Consider the following 20,139-nt stretch of genomic DNA (forward strand, 5'->3'; position numbering starts at 1 on the left):
AACCACCCCGGTCCCTGGTCAGGGGCAGCCCCAAAGCTCCAGCCAAGACTCCTGGAGAAGCTGGGCAGGAAAAGCAGGAAGATCCCACTCTAATCCTTTGGGACACCCCTTCCCCAGGTGACACAGGGACATTCCCATCCTCATCACAGCCTCATCCCAACTTCCCAAACCCCATCCTAGAGATCCAAACCCTCCTGGAGGCACCAGGACTTGGGATTCCAAAAAAAAAACTCCAATCCCAGTCTGGGACCCCTGATTTGGGATCCCGGCACACAGCAGGACCCCCGGGAATGTCCCTGGCTGTCCCAGAGGGGTCTCTCCGGGCTGCAGGGGTGGCCCCGTGTGTCCCTGCCCCAAGTGACACCCCCAGGGAGGTTTGGAAGCAGCTCCCAGGGGTGCCCAGCACGGGCAGGATTTGCTGGATCCATCTCCATACTCCTTCCCAAATCCCGGCCTGCAGCAGCCAGAGGGCTTGGGGAGGGGGTTTAGGGAGCCCAAATAAATTACCCATAATTAATTTATTAAATAATAAAATCCCAGAGGGATCTGGGAAGGACAATCCAGAGGGAGCAACCAAAGAGGTTGGGGAGGTTTTAGGGAGCCCAAATCCCATAATTTCTGAGGGATCTGGGAAGTACAGTCCAGAGGGAGCAACCAGAGGGGTTGGAGGTTTTAGGGAACCCAAATCCCAAAAATTCTGAGGGATCTGGGAAGGACAATCCAGAGGGAGCAACCAGAGGGGTTTGGGAAATTTTAGGGAGCCCAAATCCCTTAATTTCAGAGGGGTCTGGGAGGGGGTTGGGGATGTTTTGGGGAGCCCGAATCCCATAATTTCCAGGGGATCTGGGAAGGGGTTGGGGAGATTTAGGGAGCCCAAATCCCACGGTTTCAGAGGGATCTGGGAAGGATGATCCAGAGGGAGCAACTAAAAGAGGTTGGGGAGGTTTTAGTGAGCCCAGTCCCACAATTTCCGAGGGATTTCTGGGAAGGGAGCAAACAAAACCCAGGAGGAGCCGCAGCAGCTCCAAAGCTCCCGCAGCAGCTGCTGGATCCAGGCAGGGCCGGGAATTCCCGATTCCCAGCAGCTGGGGGGAAGGGGAGGGGGCCGAGGGTCAGGACACCCCCCCTCCCCATCCCCAAAATCCAGGGACAGCCCCCATTGGTCCCACAGGCGCCCAATCTCGGCCTTGTTGTGGTGGGGACGGTGGGGAACGGGGGCTCGGCTCCCCCTCCTCGTCCCCTTCCTCCTCCTCCTCCTCCTCCTCCTGTTGCCGGGAGGAGCTGCGGGGTCCTGGGGGCCCCTGGATCCCACCGGGAGGAAGGAGGAGGAGGAGGAGGAGGGGAGTGCAGGGCTTTGTCCAGACCCACAGAGCAGGAAAAAGGAGGAGGAAAACCCCAAATCCCAAACAACGCCCCTGAGAAGGGTTTTGGGGCGCTGGCGCAGGGCGGGACCGGCAGCTGCAGCCCCCCCCCCCCAAATCACCTCGGGGCTCTGGGGTTCCCCCAAAAACTCTCCTGGGCTGGGGGATGCCAGAACCCAGCACCCCAAGGGGACCAGAGGGATTTCTCCAGAGCCCCCCCCCCCCCCATCCTCCGGATTTTTCCCTGAAAACCCCAAATTCCGCCTTCACTCCTTCCCACGTTTCCCCTCCAAATTCTCCTCCTCTCCTCGCTTTTTTTATTTCTTTTATTTTTATTTTTAATTTTTTTTCCCTTCCCTCTCCTTTTGCAGCCTCCCTCCCTCGGCTCCAACACTTCCCAGACTGTTTGTAAACATTCCCTTCAGGATGTTTCCTCAGGAAGCGCAAATTTCTGCCGGGAAACAACCCCTCCAAATATTTCCCCTTTGGAGAAGCATCGAAAAAAATTTAAAAAACCCCAAACCCCCAAAAAGCAGCGAGTGCTGGGCTCATCCCAACTCTACCAGAGGGATCCAGGATGGGGAGAATCCCCCCAAAAAAACGGGGACAGGAGCTCAGGATGGGTCCCCGTGTCCCCAAACCGGGGGTGGCACTCAGGGAAGTGTCACCGGTGTCACATCCTTTATTTTGGGGGGTTCTCGGATTGAACCCAAAACCTCTCCTGGCTGGAGGAGGCTCGGGGACAAAGGGGACAAAGGGGACAAGGGGGGGGCAGGTCCCGCCGGCATGCCGGGGGTGGGTGGGGACGGTAATTAAAGTTGATAATTAATAATCAACCGGCGGGATCCGGCTGCAGCAGCTGGGAAGAGATTAGGAAACCGAGGGGGAAAGATTCCCGGGAGGGGAGATCCCGATCCTGGAACGGGCTGAGGCTTGGGGGGGATGAGAGCTCCGAAATGGAGCTGGGATTTGGGATTTTGGCGGTTTGGGATTCTGCTCCCACAGCTCCGAAATGCAACTGGGATTTGGGATTTGGGGGTTTGGGGTTCTGCCCCCACAGCTCCGAAATGGAGCTGGGATTTGGGATTTTGGGGGTTTGGGGTTCTGCTCCCACAGCTCCGAAATGGAACTGGGATTTGGGATTTTGGGGGTTTGGGGTTCTGCTCCCACAGCTCCGAAATGGAGCTGGGATTTGGGATTTTGGAGTTTTGGGTCTCTCCACCCGCTCTGGGATGATGTGGAGCTCTCCTCTCTGAGATCCCAAACACTTTGTGGGCACCAAGTCCTGCACCCCACACCCCACCCCAGGCAGTGTTTTGGGAATGGAATGGAGAGATTTGGGCAGGAAAATCCCACTCTGCTCAGCTCCACATCACGGGTTCAATGGAGCTGGGATTTGGGGATTTTGGCTCTTTCCAAGCACTCTGGGAAGACGCAGAGCTCCCCTCTGAGACCCCAAACACTTCTTGGGGACCACGGGGAACCTCCTGCTCCCCACACCCCACCCCAAACAGCATTTAGGGAACGGGAGGGAGAGGTTTGGGCAGGAAATTCCCGATCTGTTCAGCTCCCATTCTTGCCTCCCCTTTTGTTCCCCCGGCCATCTGTCCCGCTCGATCGCCCCACGCTCCCTCCGCACGTGCCATAAATATCAAGCCGGGCTTTGTCTCGGCCCCAAAAGGCAGCGTGGCCCCCCCTAAGCCCCCCTAAAGCTGCTGGGGGCTGCCACGGTCACAAGGGAGTCTCTGTTTTTGGGGGGCGCGGGCTCAGCATGGCCCTTGTCCCCCCTCCTGCTGCCCCGGGAGGTTTTGGGGTGGTCCTGACACCACAAACCATCCACGGGATCCGTGAGCACGGCCTTGGGATGGAGCTGACGGGGGGGAAAAAGGGAGAAATTGGGAATTCTCAGGCTGAATGCTGGAGCAGAGCTCCACGCCTGCACCTCAGAATCTGTGCTGATGACCCAGAGCGGATTTGTGGGGCAGATCCTCTGTGGGATCCCGCCAAAAACGGGGGCACAACGCCCTAAAAACCCATCAAACCTACCTCAAATCGAGGAAAACGCCCTCCCAGAGCCAGGGCATCCTGGTTTTTTTGGCAGGATTCACACACAGAGGGACAGATTTGGCAGGGGAGGGGAGGGGGGGCTGAGTTTTGAGAGAGCCCCGCAGCTGCGTCTCATCCCAATCCAGGTTTTTTTTATTTTTTTCGTTTTTTTTTTTTTAAATCCCAACAAAAGCAGCGCCCGAGCCAGGCGGGGCAGCTGCTCCCGGCCTTGCCCTTCCCTGTTTTCTCCGGGGCCGCGATGGGAACGAACCCCGCGGGCATTGTCCGGGGGGGGAAGGAGCCTCGCCCTCCGTCTGGCAGCCGGGCACGCCGGCGGGGATTGTTCCCCCCGGCCCCGTCCCGGTGACAGTTCCTGGATGTCACTCAGGGTGTGGCTGTCACACGCCGGCGTTGTGACACCCGCAGCTGCCCCGGCCGCGCTGTTCCAGGCGCAGGGATGGCCACGGGTTCCAGGGTTTTTAGGGTGTCCCCAAAACACCCCGATGTGATGCTGGGGTGCAGAGCCCGCTGTGACCCCAAATCCTTCTCCCTTTGCCTGTCCCTTACAGGAGGCTGGCAGGGGGTTAGGGATTTTTAGGGCGGTTTTGGGGCAGAAGGGACGCAGAGCACCTCAAGTGCCACCTGTGAGGGTTGGGTGTGGCCCACGGGACCCTCTTGGGTGTCACCAGAGTGGGGACATGGCTGAGGGGGAGCTCCACGAGCCCTCGGGTGCTTCCCGGAGGTGGGAATGTTCTCCCTGGGACACGGCATCCACCGTCCCCTCGGCCACACCACTGTCCTGTGGGTCATCCCACTGTCCCCTCGGCCACCCCACTGTCCCACTGTCCATCCCACTGTCCCCTCGGCCACCCCACTGTCCTGTGGGTCATCCCACTGTCCCCTCAGCCACCCCACTGTCCTGTGGGTCATCGCACTGTCCCCTCAGCCACCCCACTGTCCTGTGGGTCATCCCACTGTCCCCTCGGCCACCCCACTGTCCCACTGACCATCCCACCGTCCCCTTGGCCACCCCACTGTCCCACTGACCATCCCACTGTCCCCTCGGCCACCCCACTGCCTGTGCACTGTCAGGGATGGAGACACAGCATCCCATGGGGATGGGGACATGATGTCCCTTGGGGATGGGGACACAGCATTCCATGGGGACAGGGGACACGATGTCCCTTGGGGATGGGGACACAGCATTCCATGGGGACAGGAGACATGATGCCCCTTGGGGACGTGGGAACAGCATCCCCTGGGGACACAGCCCCGGTTTCTCTTGGGGACGAGGGCACAGCCCCCCAGGGCTGGCAGGGCACCGTTGTCCCCCCAAGGCCACGCAGCACGGGCAGCTGTGACAGGGACGCGTCCGGGCGCCTCGCTGGGGCTGAGCGGGACGAGAGCGCTCAGCCCCGCCAGCCCCTCCAACAACAACAATCCCCGTTTAGATAAAGAACAAAACCCCAAATCCCTCCCGAACCGCCCGGGGAGGCCGGGCCGGGCGGGCTCTGCCCTGACCCGCGCGGCGCTGAGGCCTCTCTCTCCCCCGGGGCTCCCAAACCCTTCCCCGGGAAACAAAAGGTGCCAAGTTTAGTGGTGCATGAAAGGAGGAACAAAACCGCGGCCCCGGGCCGGCCCCGGCCCCGCCGCGCTCCCCCCGCCCCGGAGGACAGATGGCAACAGTTGTCCCCGCGCTCCAGGCGCTCCGTGTCGCCAACAAACCCCCTTTGTCCCCCCCGGGTCAGCCATGGGAGCGCTGGAGACGCGGCCGGGGCGGGAGGGGCTGGGCTGGGAATGGGAATGGGAATGGGGAAGGGATGGGGATGGGGATGGGGATGGGGATGGGAATGGGGATGGGGATGGGGATGGGGATGGGGATGGGGATGGGGATGGGGATGGGGAAGGGATGGGGATGGGGATGGGGATGGGGATGGGAATGGGAATGGGGATGGGGATGGGGATGGGGATGGGAATGGGGAAGGGGATGGGGATGGGACCTGGATGGGGATGAGGATGGGATGGGATAGGATGGGGACAAGGATGAGGATGAGATGGGAATGAGGATGGGGAATGGGATGGGGATGGGATGGGAATGGGAATGGGAATGTGAATGGGAATGGGAATGGGATGGGAACGGGAATAAGATTGGGATCGGGATGGGGTAGGATGGGGATAGGATGGGATGAGGATGAGCATGAGGATGGGGCTGCGCTGCTCTCCCCAGATACAGGAGCCGCGGCCACGTCCCCGGCAGCGCCGGATTGGCCCCAAAAACTCCGTCACACCCCAAAACAACCAGGGCAGGAAACACCTGCGGGAGCTCGGGGCTGCGGGGAGGAGGCTCAGGGCGGTTTCGCTTCTCCAGCTGCAGCCTGGGGAGCCCAAAAAATGAAAAAAAACCCCATCGCTGCCCCCCACTCATTCTCCTCCCCTCTTGGAAAGGATCGGGATCTTTTCCCGGCTCCGGGGAAAGCGCTGCCAGACAGGGATGGGAACACCGGGAGGGATGGGAGGTGAGGTTTGGGTAGAAATTGACCCCAAAAAAGCGCTTTTCACATCCTGAGTGCTGCTGCTTCTGTGCCAGGGAGCCCAAAAAAGGCGAGGCACAAGCCCCTAAACATCAAATAAATGTAGAGTGGATCGAGGAAAATGCCCCGAATTAAACAAATGTGGCATAAATCGAGGAAAACTCCCTCCCAGAGCCAGGGGATCTGGGTTTTTAGGAAGAATTCACACACAGAGGGATGGAGTCTGGATTTAAATCCTGGATTCCCCGAGTTCTTGTCTCCAGAAGGATCCTAGAGAAATGGAGAAATCCTGGATTTTAGGTGGGATTCACACAGAGGGACAATCTCTGGGTTGAAATCCCGGATTCCCCTGGGATCCCAGGAAGGAGAGATCCTGATTTTGGGAAAGGAAAATCCTGATTTGTGAACATCCTGCTCCCCACACCCCACTCCTGCAGCATTTTGGGCTCGGGGGGGGACGAGTTCGGGCAGGAAATTCCCGCTCTGTTCAGCTCCAAATCAGGAATAAAATGGAACTGGGATTTTGGGCTCTTTCCATCCACTTTAGGAAAATCCACATTTCCTGACGGGGAATCCTCTGGATCCATGGAAAGCAGAGACAAAACCCCTGAGCTCACCCAGCCCAGGTATCTCGATCCTCACAGCACAAAAAAACCCAAAATGACGTGGGAATTAAAAATAGCAGCTGTGTCACGGGCAGGCGGGGCTGGGGCTGCGCTGACTCCTCACCCTCCCCGCGCCGTCACGGCCGGATTTTTATCCAGGCCTTGGGAACGACCCAAATTTCAGCAGCAGCCCCAAATACCAACCACGGGGCAGGGCCGGGAATGGGCTGGGAGCCCGGAACGCAGGTCTGGGCTGGAGCTGGGGAGGGCTCAACCGGCTCGTGCTGATTTTGAGCCCAAAATTACGGTTTTTTAATGGAATTCAGGAGGGTTGGATTCACCTTGCCAGGCTCCCTGTGGCCATTCCCTCGACCACCAAACTTCCTTTAAGGACCCTGACCCAATCAGTTTTGTTACTTTGGCCCAAAACTACACTTTTATGGGATTTGGGAGGATTTAGTTCACCCTGAGACCATTCCCTCTACACCAAACTTCTTTTCAGGGCCTTGACTCAACCGGCTCGTGCTGATTTTGAGCCCCAAAACTCCCTTTTTTATGGAATTTAGGAGGGTTTAATCCACCTGCCAGCCTCCCTGTGACCATTCCCTCTACTCCAAACCTCCTTTAGGAACCTTGGCTCGATCAGCCCGTGTTATTTCAGCCCCAAACTCCCATTTTATAGGATTTGGGGGGGTTTAGTCCCAGCCCCTGGCTCGGGGAGCCTTTGAAGGCAGGTGACTCGAGGGTGACTCGAGGGTGACTCGAGGGTGACTGGGCAGGTGTCACAGCCCAGCCCTGCCCCCAGCGCGGTTGCACAAGAGGCAGCAGAGATAATTTGGGCGTGTCGGTGGAAACTGAGGAAGGGTTGAGCTAAAAAAGAAAAAAAGAGAGAGAGAGGAGAGGTTCTGAGCCAGCGCCCGAATCCTCCCCCGAATTGTTTTGGGCAGGAGGAGGTTGGTGCCCTGCAGGGTGAGAGGGGGCACCGGGCTGTGCCCACCTCGGGTATTCCTGCTCACAGGGAGCCTGGCAGGTGAATAAAACACTCCTAAATACCATAAAAAATGGAGTTTTGGGGCCAAAATTACACAGGGTCCTCAAAGGAAGTCTGGTGGTAGAGGGAATGGTCTCAGGGAGCCTGGCAGGCGAATCCAACCCTCCTAAATTCCAGAAAAAAGTGGAGCTTTGGGGCCAAAATTACACAGGGTCCTCAAAGGAAGTCTGGTGGTAGAGAGAATGGTCTCAGGGAGCCCGGCAGGTGAACTAAACCCTCGTAAATTCCAAAGAAAAAATGAGTTTTGGGTCAAAATCAGCACGAGCTGATTGAGCCAAGGCCCTTAAAGGAGGTCTGGGGGTGGAGGGAATGGTCACAGGGAGCCCGGCAGGTGAATCCAACCCTCCTGAATTCCATAAAAAAGGAATGTCAGGCTCAAAGTCAGCACAAAGTCATTGAGTCAAGGCCCTTAAAGGAGGTCTGGGGGTGGAGGGAATGGTCACAGGGAGCCCGGCGGGTGAATCCAACCCTCCTGAATTCCATTTTGAAGTGGAGTTTTGGGCCCCAAACCAGCACAGGCTGGCTGAGGCCAGGTCCCCGATGTCGTGGTGGCAGTGGGGGTGTCCCCAGCCCGGCGGGGGGGTCACAGCTCCGAGGTCCTCCCCCATCCCAAAGAGGACCTGCCGTGAGTCAGCCCCGGCTGTTTATGGGGTGACAGAGCCCAGCATCCTCCCCGCCCTGCCGCAGGGCTGCAGCCCCGTGACCCCTCACCTTCCTCACCCCTGGGAGGGTGGGGAGGCTGCACCTGAATTCCCAAAATTCCCATCAGACATCCCCGCAGGACTGGGGAGGGGAGATCTGGCAAGGATGTAACACAAGGCTGTTGAAAGGTCGTGGTGTTTGTAGTGCCCTGTGAGGGAGGGAGAAGAGCAGTGTGCAGGAATATCCCAGGAAAGGCTCCTTCACAGGAAAAAAAAAAAAAAAAGGAGTTTAGGGCCTTTAATTCCCATTAAATTTAGGGTTTAAAGGCCGAATCCCGAAGATTTCCACGCTAAACCCCCCCGAGAGCCCCGAGGAGGAGGAGGGCAGGACACCCCCAGCCTGCCCTGAGTCATTCCCAGCCGGAATTCCCGGCGTTTGCTGAGTCAGCAGCTTTTTGGCCGACCCTCCTTGGGGTGACTCAGGCAGGAAATCCAGAGTGACCCCCACAAACGGTCCCCGGTTTGGGGTTTTGGGGCTGAAATCCCAAATGTTCTCGGTGAGGTGCCAGGAACGAGGCAGGCTGGGTTATAAGGCGAAGTTTTTATTTATTAAAGTAATAATTAAAAAAAAAAAAAAAAAAAAAAAAAGGCGACGGGGTGGGGGGGTCTGTACACTGTGGGAATAAAACACTGCTGTACATCAGGGACCAGCTGTGCCCCTCCGCCCATTCCTCACGGAGTTTTCACCATTTTTGCAAAAAAAACCCAAAAAACCAAAAAAAAACCCCCAAAAAAAGACCCCAACAAAACAAAACAACGAAAGAAACCCCAAAAAACCAAACAAAAACCAAAACAAACAAAAAAAAAACCAACCAAAAAACCCCACCCCGCCCCAAACAAACAAAACAAAATAGAAAAAAAACACCAAAAAAACCCACCAAAACAAAAAAAAAAAATACCAAAACAACAAATAAGCAGGTCTCCTTCTCCTCCTCCCATTCCTACGGAATTCCCACCATTTTCACCAAAAAAAAAGGGAAAAAAATTTAAAAAAAACCCCAAGAAAACAAACAAACCCAAAAGAAAACAAAACAAACACAAAAAAACCTCAACAAACACAAAAAAAAAACCCCATAAAAAACCCCATCCCTAAACAAAAAAAAAAAAAACCAAAAAAAAAAAAAAACCCCAAAAAAATAGAAAAAAACTCCCCAAATAAGCAGGTCCCGTTCAACAGTCCAGCTTGGTTCAAAAAAAATAAAATAAAAATAAAAAAAATAATAATAACAATGACAGAAACCCCCTCAAAGCCACAGTGTCAAACCCCACATCACAACAAAGGCAAGGAGAGCACAGGAATTCAGGAATTCAGGAATTCACAGCTTTTTGTGTCACCAGCTACCGGAGAGAAGTGGGTTCTACCCAGATTTGGTTGGTTTTGGAGCTTAAAAGAGAAAAATAAAATAAAGACACGTTGGACATGAGGCTCCTCCTGCAGCCCCAGGGGAGAGGAGGACGAGGCTGGTTTGGTTTGGGGATTTTTCCTTTGGTGGGAAACTCCTGGGAAATTTCTCTGGGGAGAGGGAGGGAATAAATCAAATTCTCCTGGGGCAGCTCCCATGGTGGGTTCTCTGCATCAGGCAGGTTAGAGTGAGGAATTAAAAAATAAAATTTAAAAAAGCACTGAGATTGTTTTCCATGGTGGGGTTCTCCACAGCAGGCAGGTCGAAGTGAGGAATTAAAAAATAAAATTTTTAAAACACACTGAGATTGCTTTTCCTGGAAAAGGGAATTTGGGGGTTTTTTTTTTGGAGCAGTCCCCTGTGGGTGATTGAGGTCACCTATTGCACAATTCCCTCCCCGCCTCCCCCGAGGAAAAGCTTCCCCCAGCGCTTCCCTTTCTGCTCTGCTGACGTGAGAAACCCCCGTGAAGAGGGAAGTGATGCAACTCTGCTCTCGGCTCCTCATGCTACAAACAGCCTGACATTTAAAACAAACAAAAAAAAACCAAACCAAAACAAAAAAAAAAAAAGACTCAAAGTTGATTTTCCAGTTCTGGACTTGATGGTTTGGAGTTTACAAACAAACAAAAATCTGAATTTTAGAAGTCAGGGCTGGGTTATTTAATGTATTAAAGAACAAGTGGAGCTTCCAAATAAACAAACAAACAAAAAAATCTGAATTTTAGGAGTCAGGGCTGGGTTATTTAACGCATTAAAGAACAAGACCAGAGCTTCCTTCCTCTCGCAGAGCACCCAGGATTTGGAAATCTATTGCACAAACGTCTGAGAACTTGAATCATCACAGGCTGGGTGAGAACAATTCCGGTTGTTCTTTTTCTGCCAGGTCAGGAAGAGGGGAAGGTTCAGCTGAGAGAGGAAAAAAAAATCCGGGAAGTTTTTGCTACAACCAAGCACACCCAGTCTTCTCCCAGGATCCCTGGGGGAGCACCAGGGCTTGGGAAAAACCCACTGGATGTGGGATTATCCCAGGAAATCTCCTTCCCGGCTGCCAGGTGGAGTTTAGCTGCCATTCAATTCGAGATTTAGAGGCCAAATCCAAAAATAAAATAAAAAAAAATACTGGGAGCACAAAAGGGAACAGGCAGAGCACAGGAGCAGGAATTCGAAATTGTGCAAAAGGAGTTTTTGTACCAAAGGGACCCAAAGCCCTTTTCCCAGGGAAGCGCTGTGGCTTCGAAAACCAACGCCAGGACCCCAAAAACACCTGAACAATCCCACAAAGGGCAGGGAGGAACCTCGGGGGCTTTTTTTGACCCCCAAAAGCTGCAGGTTTGTGGGGAAAAGGCAGCGAAAAGGTGCAGGGTGCGTGTCACGCACCGACCTCCGCAGGACAAGGGACGCGGGGAGGAGGTGACAGATGGGGACACACACACAGAGGCCACCAGGGCTGAGCTGAGCACAAATTTTGGAATTCACAGCTGGTCCAGAGGGTCTGGAGAACCCCGTTGGGTGTGGTGACACACAGGCAGCACCAGGAATGTCCCCTCAGTGCCACCACAGTCCCCCTGGGGACACCGCCAGGGCTGCACGCCCCAGGTGAGCCCTCGCAGGTGACGCGGGGACAAGGCTGGGAGAGGAGCAGAGCACATCAGGAGGAGGATCCCAGTTGTCCCCAAGGCCACCCAGCCCCGAGGTGACACCAAATCCAGGCCCCAGAGGGGTCACAGCAGCCCCTCCACAACACCTGGAGACGCAGCCAACAGCAGGACGGTGACAAAAGTGACAACTCGGCTTCACCCCCTCATCCCCCACTCCAGGGTTCTCCAAGGCGAGCAAAGCCAGCCCCAAAATCACCATCCAACACTAAATTAGGCAGATCTCGGCTTCACAAGAACAACGATAATAATAAAAAACCAAAAAATAACTCACAAGCTTGCAACAGCTTTTAGAAAAGGCACCTGGGGCGCCACCTCCGGCTCAAGGGCGGCGCCCGACGTTTTAATTTTGGGATTTTTCTCAAGGTTGTTTTTTTTTTTTTTTCTCACTTTTCGTTCGGTTTTTTTTCTAAAAAATATAAATAGCTCTTCATCTTAAAAATAGATCCTCGGTTCGAGGTATTACAGTAGCCTGTGTCTTGGCAGTGTTAAGGACAGAGAGGAGATTATTTATATGGATTTTTTTGTCGTGTTTTTTGGGGTTTTTTTGGAGGACAGGGTGGTGGGTTTTGTTTGTTTTGGTTTTTTTTTTTGTTTTGTTTTTTTTTAACTGGAGACAGTCATGATGTAGTTTTTGGAAGGGCTGGCCCGGCCCAACATCATCTGGTTCTTGCAGGTGAGCATCCCTCCGTAGGAGCCGGACTGCTGCTGGTGGTGCTGCTGGTGGTGGGGTCTGGCCTCGTAGAGGACGCAGATGGATCCGTCCTCGCCGATCCTGTAGGAGACCTCGTAGGGATCCACCCAGAGGGTGAGCTCGCTGGGCAGCAGCTGGTAGAGCTGCGGGAGGCTCAGTCCGATGTGCCCCGCGGCCCTGCTGATGAGCGGGTCCATGCGGTGGTTGATGCGGATGCAGCGGTACCCGGAGCCTTTGGAGGGTTTCTCGGGGAACCAGTGGTGCTTGTAGTGCTCTGCAGGGGGAAAAGGAAGAGAAGTGAGCACAAATATCCTGGGAAAGATTTCATCCCAGCAAAAAAAAAAAAAAAAAAAAAAAAAAAAGGAGTTTAGGGTCTTTAGTTTTCATTAGATTTGGGGTTTGAAGGCGAAATGCTAAAGAACGCCCTTGGAAGGGTTTCTCGGGGAACCAGTGGTGTTTGTAGCGCTCTGGGGAGGGCAAAAAGGAGGAGAAGGGAGCAGAATCATCCTGGGAAAGGCTCCTTCACGGCAAAGAAATAAGAGTTTAGGGCCTTTAGCTGTCACGAAATTTGGAGGTTAAAGGTCAAATCCTAAAGAACGCCCTTCGAAGGGTTTCTCGGAGAACCAGTGGTGTTTGTAGTGCTCTGCAAGGGAGGGAGGAGAGCAGGGATATCCCTCAGGCAGGTGGAGTTTAGGGTCTTTAACTCCCATTAAATTCGGGTTTTAAAGCCCAAATCCTAAAAAACACCCTTTTAGGGCCTTTAGCTGCCACTAAATTTAGGATTTAAATCCCAAATCCTAAAAAAACACCCTGTGAAGGGTTTCTTAGGGAACCAGTGGTGTTTGTGGTGCTCCGGGGAGGGAGGGAGAAGAGCAGTGAGAAGGGATATCCCAGGAAATTCCCCTTCCCAGCTGGCAGGTGGAGTTTAGGGCCTTTAGCTGCCACTAAATTCGGGGTTTAAAGCCCAAATCCCAAACAGCACCTGGGCAGAGCCTCCCTGAACGCCGGGAGCACAAAAGGAAAGGGGCAGGGCGCAGGGGCAGGAACTAAACTGCACAAAAAGTTTTGGCTCAAAGGGACGGGACCCAAACCCCTTTAGGGCCAAAGGGACGGGACCCAAACCCCTTTAGGGCCAAAGGGATGGGAACCAAATCCCTTTTGGGTTAAAGGGACGGGACCCAAACCCCCTTTGGGCCAAAGGGACGGGACCCAAACCCCTTTTCCAGGGGGGGCAGGAGGAGAGGGGGAAGTGCTAGCAGCCCACATCCCACCCCCAGAGGGCACCTCCTCCATCCCAAAAATCCCCGGCGGGACAGTGGCAGGGTCTGCGGGGCCGGGACCGGGGTGGCCGGGGCAGATAGGGTATCGCCCACCCCAAAGCTCAGCTTTGCTGCCCCTTATCACAGCCCGGCCACCCCTCCCTGGGGCCGATAACACCCCCGGGGCCGGGAGGGACCCCTGAACCGCCCAGATCCCGGCGGGAGGGAGGGCCGGGCTCCGGCGACACCGGGACGGGGCACGGGACGGGTTTGGGATGGCGGTGGGATCACTGGGACCGGCTGTGGGGCCGGCACAGAGGGAGGCGGCGGCGCCCAGCGGGTCCTGCGCGGCGCCAAGGGGACAGCCGGGGACAAAGAGGGACCGGGCACCCAGAGCGGCACGGGACAGACCCGGGACACCGCGGAGCGCCCCCGGAGGGGACAGCGGGTCCTGGAAGGGACATCGGGACTCGGGAGAGGACACCAGGTCCCGGGGGGGACACGGAGGGCACCAAGGAAGGACACCAAGTCCTGGAAGGAACACGGGGGGTACTTAGGAGGGACCCGGGAACGACAGGGGAGGCAGCCCGGGAGAGGACACCAGGTCCTGGAAGGAAAACAGGGGTAACCAAGAAGGGACACCAGGTCCCAGAACGACACCGGAGCCGCTCGGGGGGGACACCAGGTCCCAAGAGGGATACAAGGGGACACTCTGAGGGGACACCACGTCCCGGGACCAAGACGGGAGGGACACCAGCTCCTCACATCAACAACGGCGGTTACTTGGGAGGAACACCAGGTCCTGGAAGGGGCACAGAGGTTACTCGAAAGGACACCAGGTCCTCGGATCACCATGGGGGGCACTCCGGAGGGACACCAGGTCCTGGAAGGCACACGGGGGGACACCCCGGAGGGACACCAGTGGGCGCCTGCTACCGAGGGCTACAAGAAGAGTCCTGCCACGAGCGGGGCTTCTGTCGCCGCGCTTCTCCTTCCCCAAAGCTCACCTGTGAGCGCCTCCCGCAGCGCCCCGCTGAAGACCTGCAGCTGCTGCTCGCTGACGCAGCCCCGCGTCCGCAGCAGGCCGGACACGAAGCCCACGGCGGCGGCGATCTCGGGCACCATGTCGGCCCGGGGGCCGCGGCGGAGGCTGTGGCTCATCCCAGTGGGGACGCGGGGGAAACACCCGCGACCTTCCCGGCGGCTCGGCGACGCTCAATCTGCGCCGCCCGCGGGGCGCACCGCTTATATAGGGTGGCCGGGAGTGACGTCACGGCGAGGCCGCGGCGTCCCATTGGCCGGCCCCGCATGCAAATGAGGGAATGCAAATAGAGGTATGCTAATGAGGGCTGAGCTCAGCGCGGTGATGTCACAGGCGGGGGGGGGGGCGGTTACCGGGGGAGGGTCGGGGTGACCTGGGGGGGACACGGGGACAGGGGGACAGAGACACAGGGACGGGGGGACACAGTGAACAGGGACACGGGGACAGGGGGACAGCGACAGAGGGACAGAGACGGGGACACAGTGACAGGGGGGCAGCGGCAGAGGGACAGAGACGGGGACACAGGCACAGGGACAGGGGGACAGAGACACAGGGACGGGGGGACACAGTGAACAGGGACACGGGGACAGGGGGACAGCGACAGAGGGACAGAGACGGGGACACAGTGACAGGGGGGCAGCGGCAGAGGGACAGAGACGGGGACACAGGCACAGGGACAGGGGGACAGAGACACAGGGGCGGGGGGACACAGTGAACAGGGACACAGTGACAGGGGGACAGCGACAGAGGCACAGAGACAGGGACACAGGCACAGGGACACAGGGACAGGGGGACAGGGACAGGAGGGACACAGACAGGGACAGAGACAGGGACACAGTGACAGGGGGACGGGGACACAGGGACAGAGAGACAGAAGGACAGGGGGACAGGGACACAGGGACAGAGACAGGGACATGGGGACAGGAGAGGGACACGGGCACAGGGACAGGACAGCGACGGGGGACTGGACAGGCACACAGGGACAGAGGGACACAGACAGGGGGACAGGGACACAGCCACCCCACCAGCCCCCCTGGCGAGGCCCCGTGCGGGGGTTGTGGCTCCTGGGCAGCTGCCCTTGCTCAAAGTCCCCCGCGAGGGGTGGATGGGGAAAGGGACCTTAAAGATGACCCAGTGCCACCCCCTGCCATGGGCAGGGACACCTTCCACCATCCCAGGGTGCTCCAGCCTGGCCTTGGACACTTCCGGGGATTCTCTAGGCAGCTGTGCCAGGGCCTGCCCACCCTCACGGGGAGGAATTCTGTGCCAATATCCAGCGAAACCCTCCCTCTCTCAGTGTGAAGCCATCCCCCCTGTCCTGTCCCTCCATCCCTCATCCCAAATCCCTCTCCAGCTCTCCTGGAGCTCCCGAGAAGAGGCTCCAGGCTCTGCCACCCAGACACCTCCTTCCAATGCCAAACCAGCCCAGCTGCCCTTTGCCACCCCCCTGAACCCCCCTCTGCACGGGAGGGCTCTTCCAGCAGCGTTTCCATCCCCAAATGTCCCTCCTGGAGTCACACCCACGGATCCGTGTCCCTTGGGCAAAGCCAGCCCCATCCCAGAGCTCCCTGAGGAAGGGAGAACTTCCCCAGTGTCCCCTGCAGGAGGTGAGGGGCGACAGTGCCATTCCCACCCCTGCCTGAGGAGCGTTCCGGGGAGGGCCGAGACCTTCCAGCCAAAATCCGGGCTGGAGGAAGAGCAGGAGGTGGCTGCAGCGCGCGGGACGTGCCCCAGCGCCGCGGGAATCGGGGAGGACAAGTCAAGGCAAGCAGGGATGGGGCAGAGCGCGGAGGCTCCGGGTGCTCCCAGCCAGCCCAGCGGGAGGGACAGGAGGAGCCCTGATGCTGCGGGAGATGAAGGAGCACCTGGAAGCCACCAGGAGCCCGCAGGTGGCCCAGCTGGCCCCGCCACGCTGCCCAGAGAGCTCCTGCTGAAACTGGCCCCCAGCTAAAGAGCACTGGGAGGCCCAGCCCTTGGCTTTGATCAACCATGAGAGAGTTCCTATCGGCGGCAGGACGGGATCCTGGATGAATATTCCCTGGCAGGGAACCGGGATTGTTCCAAGCCATTGCCTGGCAGCCTCCTCCAGCACCGGGGGAGGACCTAAAGCCACAAGCTCTGCTCTGATCCCAGGAAAACGCCCTCTCCTCGTGGCTGGGGCCTCATTTGGCATCTCCACAAGCTGCTGGAACGAGCCAGGGCAGGGAAGGAGGCTCTGCCGTGCCCGTGGAGCTGCCCCGTGGCCGTTCCCACAGAGCAGGAGGAGCAGCACAGGGCCCTGCCAGCACATCCCACCTCTCTGGGGCTCCTCCTGACCCCCTCGTGGGTCCTGGAAAATTATCCTGGATTTGCTGACCCTTGGGGTCCCGTCCCACTGGGAAATTATCCTGGACTTGCTGAGAAAGGGGCAGCGTCACCCATTCTTCCCCCCAAAAGTAGGGTTGGCATCGAGGTTTTCCAGCACCTCCTTCTCCAGGTCTCAAATTCCCGAGTATTTCCCAGGATTCTGGGGTCTGAAAGGATTCTTTGAGGCTTTGGTGCTTGCAGCCTGCAGCTGGTTTCACTCCCGCCCCGCACACGGGATTTCCCACCCAGGGCTGTGCAGGCCCTGGAACGGGAACTGGGAACGAGGCAGGGATCAGGGGAAGGAAAACGGCTTTGGAAGTTGTGAGGAAGGGGAATTCAACAGCTCCTGCCCAAGCAGGGCTCTGCGCTGACCCCGTTTCGTGCCCTGGGCAGCTCCAAAGTGCAGCAGGCCCGGGGTAGGGTCAGGTTTGCGAGGGGTCCCCAAATCCTCCCCTCCCCATCTGCCGCCCCATTCATCCCCAGAGCAGAAGAAATCAGGCAAATCTCTTGCCACAAACCAGATTTGCCTTTGTAAGCTTTGAAATAAACCCAAGGATTAAAGTCTAAGGAGTTTCTTTTTTTTTTTCTTTCCTCTAATTTTTTTTTTAAGTCAGCACTGCACACGAAAGAAGCCTGGGGGAGCCCAGCACGCTGCAGGGGGAGGGGGTTTGGATATTCCGGAGGCCCCTGGAAGAGGCTGGAAAAACATCCAGCACGGCTCCAGAGCTTTGAGCACACCTGGCAAAAGTGGGAATCCTGCACAGCCAACCCGGTGGGAAACATCCCTGTGCAAAAACAGCCAGAAAAACCAAATTAATTGTTGTTTTTTTTTTCTCCTTCACTGAGCTGAGCTTGGCCATCCCAGCTGAGAGCAGGGCTGCTTTCCGCCGGGCCTAAGGAATATTGGGACGAAATCCTCCGGCCCTGAGTCACTGGATTGGAGCAGGAGGTCTCCTGCAGCATGCCCAGAATTAGCTCTAATAACCCGGACTATTAATTGGCCATTAGGGGCTAACTGCGCTCATTAGGCGCTGATGAGGATGAGCCAACCCGACCCAGCAGGTTCCCCTGGTCCCCCCAGGATGGGGGAAAACGGTGGCACCATTCCCCAAATTCGCAGCTCCCGTTTATTGCTGAGCACCCCCCGGCTCCCGGCGCTCCCCAATCAGCTTGGCCCCGTTAAGCCCTTCCAATAAGAGATTTCCTGTGGAGCTCAAGGCCCTCTTAAGCGGGTTAGGCGTCCCTAATTTCTGGCCCTGGGGTTTTTAAGGCAGAGCTCGAGGCTTAACGCGGCCTTGGAAAGCGCTGGGGAGGAGTTGCGGAGCGAAGAAAAAGCATCAGAAAATAAAATTTGGGTTTAAAAAAAGGGGAACTGAGTTTGAGGCTGTTGTGGCTGGGTTAAAAGTTTCCACCCTGCATTTAGCTGAGAGCATTTCGATTTCAATTGAAAAAAAAAAAAAAAGAAACAAAAACAACAAAAAACCCAAGCCAAACGCAATACATTTCTGCCCGGGGATTGGCCAGGCTGGGGCTGGAACTGGTCTGACAGGAACCAGGAGCTCAGATAGGCTCCCAAACCCTCCTCTTTATCCAAATGAGGCTCCAAACCAGTCGAGCTGGAAATTTTACAATTTAAAAAAAAAAAAAAAAAAATTAAATAAATAAATTCAAAGGGGAACATTTGGCATTCAGTCAAGGGTTAAAACCCGAGCTGCTCGCAGGGACTGAGGCTTTGCAAGTCAGCAGTCAGGGGTGTTTTATGTTCACCTAAAAGGCAGCAGTTCCCACGCCACGCTTGGACTCCTTGTGGGTTTGGTTTGTGGGGTGGTTTTTTTTTTTTTGGGGCGGTGACGACACCCTGAAGTCTGCAGTTTATACGGCATGAGGCACAACAACCCCAATTCCACCTCTGTCCTGGAATGCCGGCAGAGCCAGCTGCCCACACAGGGGGGGACTCTGCACCCCCTGTGCCTCGGAATGGAAGAACACGGGATGTCCCTTCATTCCCCGGAACGGAACGAAGGAAAACAGCCCCGGAATGAAGAATTAACGTCCCAAAACGCTGCTCATCGGCCCTGTCCCACTTGCTGAATCAGCTGCCACCACCCCCAGCCGAGTCCCCCAAGCTTTGGGAAGGATTTGAAGGTTATCTCGGTCGATTGGAGCAGCCAAGGGCTGCTTTTCTTAAAGTCTAAAGCGGGGGGGAGAAAAAAATCGCTGAGAACGGTCTAGAACTGTAAAAATAATGGATGTATTGGCCCGGTTTAAATCTCATTATGGGGCTGTGCCGGAGGAGGGACAGACAGCCGTGCCGGCAGTGGCAGCAGCCACCTGGTTGGTGACACCAGTTAAGCACAATCAGTGGGAATTTAAAGGGGAAAAAAAAGCCCAGGGGTAAACCGGGTTTAAGATGTTTAATCCCAGCTGTAATTGGTAACCCGGGTGTGACCCCAGGAACTGGGCCTGGCAGGCAGGGTAAACAACAAGGCAGGGCTTAAAGCCCGGCCTACACCCAGGCTTTTCAAAAACCGGGTTGTGCAATGGGGGGAACCGTGTGAAACTGGGGGAGAAGGCGGGACAGGGACACCCAGCCGGCCCCGGGACTGCTCCGTGTCCCGCGGCACGTCTGGATTCCCGGCGCTCCAAAGAATCCCAGGGGTTTATCAGCCCCCAGCTCTGCTCCTCCAGCCCGATTTTGTTGGCTTTTGTGACCCCCGTGCTCTGTTTTGTCGCCTGTAAATCCCCCTGGGGACTCGGGGATGTGCGGACGGGACGCGCCGGGACACGGTTGGGACATGTCCAGGCAGCTTCCCCCATCCCATAAAGGAGCTTTAAATATTCCCCTGGGCTCCTGGGTGGATTTGTGTGGCTGGGGGCCGGATTTCCACCCCAGCATTTCCACACAGGAGATTTTGGGACTCCCTCCTCCCTCTGCTCCGCTCCCCTTGCTCCACATTCCCTCCTGGAAAACAACCTGCCCGACCCGCTGCCACTGTCCCATCTGCTCTGGGGCGTTTTGGGAAGCAAACATTGCTTTTTCTTCACCCTCCCCAGGCCTCTGGATTTGGTTTTCCTCCGCTGCCGAGCTCCCAGGGTGTTTGGGGGGTTTTCTGCTCGCTCTCAGCTTCCTGCCTGACGTCGCGTTGGGCAAGGAGAATTCGGCGACATCTCGACGTTTTCGGAGAAGAAACCTCAGCCTTGCGTCCCTCCCGAAGCCGCCTCGGCGGGGAAGGTGTGGGGATGAGCTCAGAGATGGTTTCCTGTTCTTTGAGCTCGGTTTATTGTTCTTTTTTTTTTTTTTTTTTTTTTTTCCCACATCCTCCCCTTGCCACCGCCGCCTCCACCCACCCGTGTCCTTGTCGTGCAGGGGCGGGGGGGACAGAGGGGACACCCAGCAGGGCTGTTTGCACAGGCAGCTCCAGGGAAAGCTGGCAGCTGGAAAACC

General features: G+C 56.6%; 1 protein-coding gene across 1 annotated transcript; it reads right to left on the reverse strand.

The window, feature by feature from the left end:
• Positions 1 to 10,330: 10,330 nt before the first annotated feature.
• BTG2 (BTG anti-proliferation factor 2) lies at positions 10,331 to 14,514 on the reverse strand. Its single transcript, XM_066203810.1, has 2 exons — positions 14,314 to 14,514; positions 10,331 to 12,321 (listed from the first exon to the last, which is right to left on the reverse strand). The coding sequence occupies exons 1-2, from the start codon at positions 14,465 to 14,467 to the stop codon at positions 11,960 to 11,962; spliced, it is 516 nt and encodes a 171-aa protein (XP_066059907.1). The 5' UTR covers positions 14,468 to 14,514; the 3' UTR covers positions 10,331 to 11,959.
• Between the last annotated feature and the right edge of the window lie 5,625 nt (positions 14,515 to 20,139).

Source organism: Chamaea fasciata, unplaced genomic scaffold (genome assembly GCF_029207755.1).
Source record: "Chamaea fasciata isolate MVZ Bird 193981 ecotype frontalis unplaced genomic scaffold, bChaFas1.0.hap1 SCAF_25, whole genome shotgun sequence".
NCBI classification, from domain to species: Eukaryota; Metazoa; Chordata; class Aves; order Passeriformes; family Sylviidae; genus Chamaea; species Chamaea fasciata.

Excerpts from the sequence above, each read along its gene's own strand:
- BTG2 (XM_066203810.1), bottom strand. The coding sequence starts at position 14,467 with ATGAGCCACAGCCTCCGCCGCGGCCCCCGGGCCGACATGGTGCCCGAG. Across the intron at positions 12,322-14,313 it reads GCTGCGGGAGGCGCTCACAG|AGCACTACAAGCACCACTGG; the intron begins GTGAGCTTTGGG and ends TTCCCCCTGCAG.